Below are 12,360 nucleotides of genomic sequence, written 5' to 3'. Positions count from 1 at the left end.
AGGGGTCCACCACCCATCCCCAGTAGCAGCCTTTGTGACAAGGGCATCTCACTGAAGCTGTCCATAAACTTGATGCATTTGTACTAGGTGGCCAAGGGAACTGGGAGAATTGGCAGAGGAAAGAGTGCATGGAAGATCATAGCATCTGAGCTAGCTAGGGAAGGAGGCCAAGGATGTGGAGATGTAGAGATGAAGCAGTAAATGAGGTAGAGAGAAGAAGTAAAGGGACATAATGATGTAGAGAGAAGTAGTAAAGGGGCCATGCCATGGGTTCCATGGTCCCTTGCCATGAAGGAACTCAGACAACTCAGAGAGTCAATTAGATCCATACACCACAAATGCTCACTAACATGTAAGACTGCCTCTATTCCTCACAATGTAGGCTCAGTTCTCTGGGTGAGCAGAATGAGAATTGTCTTTGAACACTGAAGTACTATATGGAATAGCATGGGATTACTCGTTATATAATGGCAATTATTCCCTTGGTTCATATATCTAAGAAATTCACACACTCCTATATGAATTCTTCATGTAAATGTACATAAAGAACTGAAAAGTGGCAAGTGGTAGGATATGACTTACGTGAGACCTGACAATAGAGACATAACTTGTACACTGGTGGTACCTCACCTGTACCATAATTTATAGGACAGTAATGTGAAATTTGGTACTGCTAACTTTAATTTCAAAAATTATCCTTGCTATGGTCTAGAGTCCAAACGTTATAGAAGTGTGGAGAACAAATTGCACAAGGGTTCCTTGCAACTTCTGCCTGTGATTCTGAACTTTCAATTGCTGATCACTGAGAAATGTCGCACAGAATCAACCATACAGTGAGGTAACATGCTATTGCGCTTTGCCTGGAAGTGAAACTAAATGTCTGATCCCCCTCAAGCACACGGACACGGGGCACCCTTGTCACCGCTCTAAAAAATGCACTGGGCAAGCAGGTTGACTTTCCCTCACTCTCAGGAGCTAAAGTGAGACCCCTCCCACAATGCACCTTCAGAGAGGGGAAGAGGGCAGTACAGTGGATAGATGAGAAGACAAATGCAAGCGTGGTGAGAGGTGTGAAAAGGCCCATTTCCTATTCACCTGTGTGCAAGTCATAAAGTTATTGATGGTATGCCTTTGAATGCATCCAAGTGATTAGGAATAAGAAGTAAATACATGTGAGTCCTCATCTTCCTTCCTTCCACTGAACTCACTAGCTGGTAGGCAGCCCTTGCAAAGCCCCTGTTGTTCCAGGCCACATGCCTGCTTCTGCAGGCCTCCAGGTAGAGCATCTGTGTCACACTGTTTTCAAAGGCCAATCCCTGGAATTAGTGTGTGTACCTTCTCACCAGAATTTACTGACATATTACCTGTGGAGTCAAGCCTGTGTACCTGCTGTGCCAGGGTGAACAATGTCAGGAAGAGGAGAGGGCCTTTCAGTCCTGGACTCGCTGGTTCACGGTTGGGGCAGGAGAAGAGCGATCCAGGACACACAACATACAACGTGCAACATAACTCTTTATTATGAAAATAAACAGTGAGCCTGAGTGGGGAAAGTACGTGGAAGAACCGATCCTTCAGGTGCTTATGTTACCTGGCCTGCAAGGTAATTTTGATTTCTTGGTCAGCCAGGCCTCCATCCCCAGTCATGGGTATAGCCTTAGGCTGGAGAAAAGAGAAACAGTGATGACGTGGACATCTCAGGCTTCTTTTAGGTGGTTTGCTTGAAAGCCTCCTCTGGGATCTTGCCCTCATTCTGGAGGGAAGGAGTTGGGACATCAGAAGAGCCAGATCCGGAGTTTCATTCCCAGGCCACCCAGCCTCCATTTTCTTGGCCTTACTGAAGGCCCAGAAATGCCCATCGGTAGCCCGCTTAATGATTCCCAGACCTCACCTTGAGCATAGTGAAGACCTGACCAGCTCTGGTATAGTTCCACTCGTTGTCCTGAAGGCACCTGGAGTGGAAGAACAGGTGATCTCCATTAGTACCACAGTACAGACATGCTGACCGTGGGATGCTAAATCAGTGCCTGTTCTTTGCTGGGATGCATGTACCGGAATGAACACTATGTGCAATGATGAGGAAAGACCTAGTGAAAATGTCTATCACTGGCATTCATGCCAACTAGAATTCAAAACAGAAAAATAGACCTTTCCGAAAGAAAAAGGGAACTTATTATATACTGATTAAAAAAAAGATGTTCAATACCCAACTTTTGTAGCAACATGGACGGGACTGGAAGAGATTATGCTGAGTGAAATAAGTCAAGCAGAGAGAATCAATTATCATATGGTTTCACTTATTTGTGGAGCATAACAAAAAGCATGGAGGACATGGGGAGTTAGAGAGAAGGGGGTTGGGGGAAATTGGAAGGGGAGGTGAACCATGAGAGACTATGGACTCTGAAAAACAATCTGAGGGGTTTGAAGTGGCGGGGGGGTGGGAGGTCGGGGTACCAGGTGGTGGGTATTATAGAGGGCACGGATTGCATGGAGCACTGGGTGTGGTGAAAAAATAATGATACTGTTATGCTGAAAATAAATAAATGAAAAAAAAAGATGTTCAAGAAAATAAATGGGAAATTTAAAAGTTCAAGTTTCCAGTCATTTTTATTGAGATAGTGTGCATACCATTTTATTATTTTTGCATGCACATACCATTTTAAAGTGTACAATTCAGTGTTTCCTTAGTATAGCCACAAGACTGCACAACCATCACTGTGATTTAATTCCCAAATAGTTTTATCGCCAAAAAAAAAAAAAAAAAAAAAAAAACCCTCCTCCTTAAGCATTAGAGATGACTCTCTATTCCTCCTCTTTCCCCAGACCATGGAAACCACTAATCTGCTTTTTGGTCCCTGGGAATTTGCCTGTGCTGGCCACTTCATATAAATGGAATCATGTGATATGTGACCTTTTGAGGTTGGCTTCTTTCACTTAGCATGTTTCCAAGGTTCATCCATGGCAGGGCTTATAACAGAACTGTATTCTTTTTTATGAATGAATAATATTCTACCATGTGAACATACCAGATTTGTTTATCCATTCATCAGCTAAAGGACATTTGGGTTGTTTCCACTTTTTTTGGCTATTATGAATAATGCTGCTATGAACCTTCCTGTACAAGTTTTAGAGTGAACAGATGTTTTCATTAGATACTTGGGCATGGAATTACTGGTTCATAGGGTAACTCCATATTTAACATTTTTGGGAACTGCCAAAATGTTTTTCCCAACCACTGCTCCATTTTATATCCGCATCAATAATACATAAGAACTCCAATTGCTCCACATCTGCACCAGCACTTGTTATCATTCATTTTATTGATTAAAAGCCATCCCAGTGGGTGCGAAGTAGTGATTCATTGTGGTTTTAATCTGCACTTCCTTAATGACTAATGGTGCTGAGAAGATTTTCCATGTGCTCGTTGGCCTGTCATATATCTTCTTTGGAGAACTATCTATTCAGACCCCTTTCACTTTTTAAAATTGGAGTTTTTATCCTTTTGCTGTTGAGCTGCAAGGGTTTTTTCACATATTCTTGTCAGATATGTGATTTTCAAGTATTTTCTCCCATTCTTTTGGCAGGATTTTTACTCTTTTGATAGTGTCCATTGGTGCACAACAGCTTTTAATTTTGGTAAGGCCCAATTTATCTGTTTTGATTTTGGGTTTTTTTTTTTTTTTTGGTTGCTTTTGCTCTTGGTGTCATATATAAGAAACACTTGCCTAATGAATGAAGACTGACACCTATGTTTTCTTCTTAGATTTTTAATAGATTTAGCTCTTAAACTTTAGATCTTTGACCCATTTATAGTCTACGTGTGCACATGATGTGAATCTGGGGTCAAAATTCATTGTCTTGCATGTGGATATCCAGTTGCCGCAGCAGCATTTGCTGAAAAGACTATTTTTTTTTTTACAACAGATTTTTTTCAGCACTGTCACCGACTATCAGTTGACTGTAAACGTGAGGTTTTATTTGTGGACTCTCAATTCTACTCCTTTATTCATGCACTGTCCATATGCCAGCACCACATAGTCCTGATTACTGTACCTTTTTAGCAAGTTTTGAAATTAGGAAGTGTGGGTCCTCTAACTTTGTTCTTTTCTCTCAAGATTGTTTTGGTGCACTTATGTATGAAGTTTAGGATAACCCTGTCAATCTTTGCAGAGAAGGGTTTTGACAGGGATTGCATTGAATCTGTAGATTGCTCTAGGTATTACTGCCATCTTAACAATATTAAGCCATTTAGCAATATTCCAACCCATGGAAATGGGGTGTCCTTCTATTTATTTAATTTTTTTCAACAGCGTTTTATGGATTTCAGAGTATAAGATTTGTGCTTCTTTTGTTACATTTGTTTCCAAATATTTTACTACTTTGATGCTATTGTAAATGGACTTGTTCTCTTAACTTCATTTTTGGACTGCTCATTGCAAGCACATAGAAATGCAAATGAGTTTTGTATAGTGGCCTTTTATCCCTAACCTCGCTGAGTTTATTAGCTCTATTAGCTTTTTGGTGGACTCTTTCAGATTTTCTATATATAAGACAATTCCATTGAGCATTATACTATTTTTTAAATCCTTCACATATATAATAGTATGATACCTTCTCCATGGGCCCACTTTCTTTCTTCTTTCTTTCTTTTTCTTTTTTGGAAGCAAACTATTCAAAAATGTTACTTTTCCAAATTTCCTGCAATGTCTTTGATTCACGCTCCCCCACCCAAGTCACTGCCCCAACTCATCCTTCTTCCCATGCACACCCACCACTCACTTCTGAGACCACTCGAGTTTCATCCCAGACTGAGTGGAGAAAGCATGAACCATTTCCTGCTGCTCCTGGGAGAGGGTGGGCATGGAGCTGGTGGTCAGTGTAGGCTCTTGGCTGGAGAACGCATTCTGAGTCTCACTGGGGCTGGCATCTCTCACAAACAGCTCATCATTCACGATGCACAGACTGAAGGGAAAATGGGCCCTCAGACAAGTGGACGAAGGTACAACTCCACATCCCCAACAAAGATCCTGCTCCCACTGCCCCTCACCAACCATATTCCTTCCATACCCCTTATGTGCCTTCCCCCCACCCCAGAGTCCTTGGCTAGTGCTTCCACCCCTCCACAGAGCCCACCTTTGCAGGGACTATCTACCAAACTCACTAGATGTGTACTTAACCTGCAACCCAGGGTTGATTTTATACCCACGTTTATCCCTTACAATAGCTCAAGGGAATGGGCAGTCTAATCCCCATTTTCCAAGGAAGACAATGCATCACAGAGAGGTCACGTGACTTAACCAAGATCACACACACCCAGTGAGTGCTCGGGTCAAGAAGAGAACCCAGTGCTCTAACTCCAGAGCCCATACTCTTAACCACCAGACCAGACTGCTCCTTGGATCTACCTGTTGGCTTTCCACAATACTGAGAAAGCTAAGATGTCTTCACCACCACACTCCCACACCCCTGAGCCCAGGCTGGGATGAACATTCCCACCTACAACGTAGCACTCACCTGGAATTGCCAGCAGGGATGGCGATGAAAGTCCGGGTGAAAGCGCGAACAGAACCCTGAGACTTTCCCTCCACTTCAACAACAAACAACAATACCCTCTTAGAGTCACACATACGTCACATGCCCACACGGTGTTCCTCAGTCAGGGTCTGACTCGATACTCATGCTGAAGGGGACAATTGTTCACTGGGAGTCAGGGTGTCTGGCATGGGGATGGCAACAGTAGGGACAGTCTACTCCCAGTGACAGGGCCTCTACCAGGTGGCAGGTGCTGTGACAACCACTCCACAAGTTCATTTGATTTATCTGAGAGGTGGTCATTGTTAGCCCCATTTTGCAAACGAGGAAACTTAGAGGTTAGGTAGCCACCCCAAGTAGCTCTCAGAATAAGGATCTGGAATGACAGCCATGAAACTCCACAGACTGTGTCCCTAATGCCCAAGCTGTGTGGGGCAGACCGGCATAGAGCCAGTTCAGACCAGGATGGTTTGGGGACAGAGTGGAGGCAGGAGAACACAGCAGGAGTAGGAAGAGAAGGAAAGGGATCAGGGAAGCTGGGACAGTTCGGAGAGGGAGCCCAGCCAGCGGGGAGGGAGCAGTGGGGCATTTGGGGAGGGGCTCTGTGCACACTCACCCTCCTTGAACACCCCGTTAACAGAGAAGCAGAGCATCTTCTCCTGAAAGAGAAGAGCCCAGGTGCTAAGTTACCTATACTTTCTACCCACCCATGGCTTTCTGGGGCTGCCCTTGGGAGGACGAAGGTGCTCACCGTCTGGAACCACATGTCCACCAAGAAGGAGCTGAGATCGTGCTGTGTTTTGGGCAGCACACAGAGGGAGCCCACGATGTCACATTTTGTATGTTTCAGTGGCTGAACACACAGGGCTAAGTGGGGGAGGAGAAGCAAGCAAAGATTGGGGGTCGCCACACCCTGGGACCTATAATTACCCTGCACATCCCCTTTCCATGCCCAGTCTTCCCCATCACACACGCACAGGGGTCCTTGGGCTTCTTCATATTCCTGCTTTCCTTGAAGTACTCGCACAAGCTGCCTCTAGCAGAGAAAGAAGAACAGAAGGTGGTGGTCTGGCCAGTGTGGCTGATTCCAGGAGCTTCCCTGTGTCTGCTGGGGAGCCACTGGGCCCAGGAACAGTCTGAGCTTTGCTACTCACGGGGCTGAGTCCTCAGGGCTGAAGGGAATGGCCAGGGAGAAGCAGGCCTCATCATGGTAGGCATGGAGAAGACCCTGACGGTCTCCAGAATCGTAGATCAAATAGTACCTGTGGGAGAGTAATAAGGACAGTCTTTTTCTGTGGTCTGGACCCCAAATGAGATTTCCAGACCCAGTCAGCAGTTCTGAGCTTGGGTAGCCTCACTCGTCCTAGCCATCTCCTTCTCCAGATTCCCAGGAGTACTTACTGCTGCAGGAATTGCAGGACTAGACTCTTCAGGGCATCAGATCCTTTGTAGCTTTCCTGGAATCAAAAGACATTTGAGACAATGTGGCTGATAAAACCTCCCTTGTAATAGCCCAAATGTTGTTTGATCAATTTTCCCTCACCTTACAGGGCTTTAACAAGCAGGGTGTGTCAGTATCAGTGATAACTGGTGGTGATAACTCCTGGCCATCCTGGAGAAGGGAAGAAGTCAGCAGTGGAGACCAGGGAAGTGGCCCTGGATGATCAGGGGAAAAGATGAGCCCAAGAGAGGGTGAGGGTCAGAGGTTAGGTATGAAAGCGCACTGGAAATTACATGGACAAGATTAGAGTGTGCGTCTTCAACATGACATCTGGAAAGTATTTACTATTATATGCAACTTTTTTCTGGTGTGTGTGTGTGTGTGTGTGTGTGTGTGTACGTACACATTTTTCCAGAGAGCATATTCATGTCATTTTCAGGAGTCCTGGTACCCTAAAATTGAAAAGGGTCTGACACAAACATGTAATCTAGAGAAGACCCAAAGAGCTTGAGAGCAGGTGTGGTGGTGATCAATGTTAGTGAGAGACAATGATGAGTGTAGTCACTTACCAGGCGTAGCAACTTAGGAAAACAATCCTTGATGGCACTGTCCAAAATCCAAAATAGAAAGAAGTGACTGATAGGTCAGGGTTGTCAAGCCTCCCTCCTACCCTTTCTCTCCCTTCCCCCACCTCTCCCTCCTTTCCACTGGGTAGCTTCCACCTAGACTGCCCTGACTCCCTTCTTCAGTGCCACAAGAAGCAACATGTGGAGCCCAGGCTCCAGGGCTGCCTTCCCCTCCCTGCTTCCCTTCCTTCCTCCAAATCCCCACTGAAGACTCTAGAGAGAAGAGGGAATGGAGTGGGAGCCCAGCGCTCTGCTGTATCACGAGGGGCGCAGCATTCTGCAGGACCATGATACCCTCCCACCCCAGGGATGGCCCAGAATGTTGGGGCAGGGAGGTGAGTGAGGCAAGGCCCAGGAGGCAGGGAGGGAGGAGGGGGATGAAGACAGAAGAGGGAGTAAAGGTAGGAAGGGAGAGGTGGGAGAGACATAGGGGAACCAGAGACAAAGGAGGAAGAGAATGCAAAACAAAGGGAAGGGAAAGAGGCCCTACCACAGTGGTGGGGATCAAGAGGAAGAGAGAAGAAGGGTGCAATGGCTCCCTGGCTGCAGTCCTTTCCTGCATCTGCCTTGGCTGGCCCTGGCACCCAAGGTAGGAATGGAAAACCTGCAGGTATTGGTTGGGCTGGGGGCCCATTGCATGCTGGCTGAAACTTTGTCACCTGTGTGAGCTTAGCCTGAGCCAGGCATGGGAAATGAGGCAGCCACGGGGGCAGGAGACCTTCCCTGGAGGGAGTAGAGGGTCAAGCCCCAGATCAGCATAGAGCTGAGGGTCTGTGGCCCCCTCTTTTGATCACCACCTTCCCTCCTGATGGCCCCTGTGCACCTGTGCCTGTCACTTTTGGTTCCTGGCCTGAGGAAATGTACCTATGCTGGGCTACCCAGGGCTTTTCTAAAGGACCAATTGTGATGATGTGATGTGTGGAGGGAAGGGAGGAGGAAAGTGCTTCTGAGAGGAGGTCCCCTCTCAGAACAAGGGAGGGAAGTCCCATCTTAGCAGGGAGTAGGAAATCCTGTCTCAGCATGAGGCCCCAGGCCAGAGGACCCTTCTCAGTCCAGGGCACCAGCATCTGGCTCAAGGCTGGTCACTCCTGGTCCTGGGGAAGAGGAGGGGCCCTGATTCCTGGAGCACACTCTTGGAGGGTATACTAAAGAACACTGAATGCAGAGAGGTGGAAAGAGACCCCAGACCAGGAGAACAGGTGAGCAGGTCAGAGGAAGGAAACGCCTTACAGGTGAGGGACAGGGAGAGAGGAGGAGGTGGGGCCTACAGTCATTCCCGAGGACCAGGGCTGCAGCTTCCTGCATACATGCGTTCTCAGGGACAGTTCAGGCTCCCAGGCCCAAAGGTCCACAGGAAGGGTGACAGGGATTCACACTGACCTTATGTAGGTGGGCTGGTCTGGAAAAGTGTCACACAGGGGGTTCCCTTCTAGCCAAAGCTCTTCAAGCTCTAGCCCTTTCATCTTGTTTAACTCCCACACCACGTTCAGCTGAGAAGGACGGGGAAGAAACAGGAAAGGAGTCCCAGGGAAAGGGACACACACAGGCCCCGGCACCCCCAGCCCCCACCTTTCCACAGAGGTACCTTCTCCTGCCTCCTGCCACCACTCTGATGAGCACTACCCACCCACTGTGAACCCCAAATTTGATCAGGCTCCCTCTTCTCACTTCATTTTTGGAGAGGTTCAGGATCTTGACTGTGGGGACCATCTCTATGATGTCAGACAGGCCATCCAGCCCATACAGTTTGTTGTTGCTCAAGTTCAAGGACAAGAGCTGTTGGTGAAGAAGAGTTAGAGTGACAGTTACTATCTAGGGCCTCAGAGACAACTCTGTCCTCCACCCCATGTGTTCCACCCCCTACCATTAATAACAGCACTGGGCCTAAGCTCTCACCTCGGGGTAATTTTCTTCTATGATCTGCAGGGTGGCAGTCATGCAGTTTCTTCGGTTCAGGATTATATCTATATCATGGCCCACCAAGTCTTCAGGAAGCCGAGAGGAGGCAATCAGAAGGCTGAGAGTAGTCCAGGACCAGCCCAAACCCTCCCCACATCGCCATCCCTCAGTCCCCCTCCCAGAAAGATCCCTGTGCCCTCACCTACCCAAGAATTACTGCTGTCAAGTGTACCTGGGTCAAAGCGGAGACTCTGGAGGTCAAGAGCTTGCTGGGAGATGTCATAGCGTTTGTTCATGGTCAGCTGCAGAGAGAGACGCAGAGAGCCACTGGGAGGCTCTGGTGGGGATAAGGAAATCAGGGGCTCGAGGAAGAAGGGGTGGGTCTGGGTGTGGCCACGCAATGGGCCTTGAGTCTGCATTACCTTTAGCTGCTCCATTTCTTCTGGCTCCAACTTATACCTCACAGAGTAGGGTACAGAGGAGGGATTGACAAAGATAGTTATCTGCAGGAAGGAGAGGTGGGGTAAACACCAAGAACTTTCATTCCAGAGAAGATAACCAGCCCCTGCCCTTTCTTCCTGCCCCAGGACTAGGGAGAGGTAGTGCCCTCAACACATACCTTTCGGTTCTCCTCATCATAAATCTTGTAGCTGACACCCTTCAGTGCAGAGGCAGTGCCAACACCCTGGACAAAGAACCGAGCCTGGTTTTTCATGTAGTGAAACTGCAGGGGGGGCGGCAACAATAATTTTGGAGGATAGAGTCTTCTGGCTCAGTTGGCTTCCCCCACCCACATTTCCCTGTGCCCACTCATCTGGCTTCATCATCCTCTCTTACATCCACTGGAGTGAAGGGGACACTGCAATGGCTCTGGATTGAATTCATTAGCCATGTCTTGTCATACTTTCTCCCATAGGGAATCTAAAGGTGAGAAGAAGGGATGGGAGTGAGGAGAGACAACAGAGAATTAAAGCTGGAAACAGACCCAACAGCATTCTTATCTGACCTTCTATATTGAGCTGCATAGGACTTTGAAAGAAGGGACCACTGGCATTCTTTCTTATTTTCGTGCCAAATATGGATTTCCTAGACCCTCCAATGGAGAAGAGAAATCTCCATTGGAAAGCTCTCCTCCAAATAATTGACGTAAGGTTGTTTAATGTGCTCTTCCTTTTTTATAAGGTTCCAGGATAGTCTACCTAATGCAGACCTTGCCAAGACACTCACGGTGATCTTGAACCAGCTCCCTGGGTTTCCGTCTTGTGTGTTCTCCCCCATTCCTCTCCTTGGAGTTTTTCTATCTCTCCACATAGTAATATGGATATGGCCTTCATTTTGCCATTTCACTCTCCTCTTGTCACGCCGGGTGCTATAGGGAGTGCTGTGGAAGGGAAGAGGAAAGACAGAGGTAGGGCCATAAATGCTAAGAAAGACTTCTTCTATACACCCTCACCTCTCTGTCACCAGGACTACAATCAGGATCGCTTAACCATTATTCCACTTCTGGCCTTCTTCAGTCTTCCAGCGAAAGAAGAAAAAGAAGACCAGGGAGAGTGAAAGAGTCGCATAGTCCCAGGGGCTGCTACATGCAATCCAGTCTGCCCCATCACTTACTGTCTTATTTGGGGGTCCTCCCGGGCATCTCTCATCAGCACACTTCCATCATCCTCCTGGAGGTGTGGAGGCTGAGGCTCATATCCACCACGTTCATAACGAGGGTTCCTCCTGCCAAAATTACCTCGGAGAGAACTCCAAATGTTCTTTCTTCCTTGAGGTGAGCTATCACCATCATTGCATTCTCAAAAGGGGAACAAAAATACAAGTTTGAAGACACATCAGTGGTCCACTTACCATGTACCCATCTTAGGCTAACACCATGGTAGGGCAAGCAAAGTGTTAACCTGCCCTAAGGGTCCAATCCCCCAAACCGCAGAAAGGAAACTCCTCTGCTTGTCCAGATAGGAGAGCCTTATTTGACAGATGGCACCACTGGGGAGGATCTTGGGGGAGGAAGAGGAGGAGGAGGAAACTTTATTGAACCTTTTAAAGAATGAAGCAGGATTTATTAAAAACACACACACACACACACACACAGATCTGTGCATCCATGGGTTAAACTGGAAACCAGCCATACACTAGGAAGACATCTGAATTGTACCTTCTCTCAGGTCTGTCTAAAAACCACACCAATACCAGGGTGGCAATATCTCTCATGCTTCCCAAATTCAATCAGCCACCAAACTGATCCCACTAACAATCAGCAAGCTGTACTTCCTATGCTGGTGAACTTCAACTTTTAATGTCAGGTGGGACTGATGTAACAGCCTCCTAAGCTGTCCCCCTCCCTCCAGCCTTGTTGTCAACAATACTCAGTTTGAAATATCCAGAGTGAGTTTTCTTTTTGCCCAACCTGAAATGCCTTTCAGCTGAGGGGACAACTCTTCCTAACCTCAACTCCTCTATAACAAGGATCTGAATGACAAACTGGGATAATAGGTCAACTACCATTTCCAAGTGTGTAGGGATTCTTCCTTTCTCATTCTATTATTGATTTCTTTTTTTTCCAATTTATTTATTTTCAGAAAAACAGTATTCATTATTTTTTCACCACACCCAGTGCTCCATGCAAGCTGTGCCCTCTATAATACCCACCACCTGGTACCCCAACCTCCCACCCCCCCGCCACTGCAAACCCCTCAGATTGTTTTTCAGAGTCCATAGTCTCTCATGGTTCATCTCCCCTTCCAATTTACCCAAAAGCACATACCCTCCCCAATGTCCATAACCCTACCCCCCTTCTCCCAACCCCCCTCCCCCCAGCAACCCACAGTTTATTTCGTGAGATTAAGAGTCACTTATGGTTTG

At 47.0% G+C, this 12,360-nt stretch overlaps 1 protein-coding gene across 1 annotated transcript; it reads right to left on the bottom strand.

Moving 5' to 3' along the window:
• Positions 1 to 1,620: 1,620 nt before the first annotated feature.
• On the bottom strand, positions 1,621 to 11,165 carry LOC122896450 (nuclear RNA export factor 2-like). Its single transcript, XM_044234656.1, has 20 exons — positions 11,110 to 11,165; positions 10,723 to 10,876; positions 10,333 to 10,416; positions 10,115 to 10,219; positions 9,918 to 9,998; positions 9,728 to 9,797; positions 9,493 to 9,581; positions 9,265 to 9,372; positions 8,977 to 9,086; positions 7,540 to 7,576; positions 7,073 to 7,141; positions 6,931 to 6,986; positions 6,684 to 6,791; positions 6,507 to 6,565; positions 6,281 to 6,396; positions 6,146 to 6,188; positions 5,512 to 5,584; positions 4,777 to 4,959; positions 1,889 to 1,949; positions 1,621 to 1,750 (listed from the first exon to the last, which is right to left on the bottom strand). The coding sequence occupies exons 1-20, from the start codon at positions 11,142 to 11,144 to the stop codon at positions 1,706 to 1,708; spliced, it is 1,686 nt and encodes a 561-aa protein (XP_044090591.1). The 5' UTR covers positions 11,145 to 11,165; the 3' UTR covers positions 1,621 to 1,705.
• Positions 11,166 to 12,360: the final 1,195 nt, after the last annotated feature.

Source organism: Neovison vison, chromosome X (assembly GCF_020171115.1).
Source record: "Neovison vison isolate M4711 chromosome X, ASM_NN_V1, whole genome shotgun sequence".
NCBI classification, from domain to species: Eukaryota; Metazoa; Chordata; class Mammalia; order Carnivora; family Mustelidae; genus Neogale; species Neogale vison.
The sequence above is the reverse complement of the archived record's forward strand: the minus strand, read 5'-3'. Positions and strand labels throughout refer to the sequence as shown.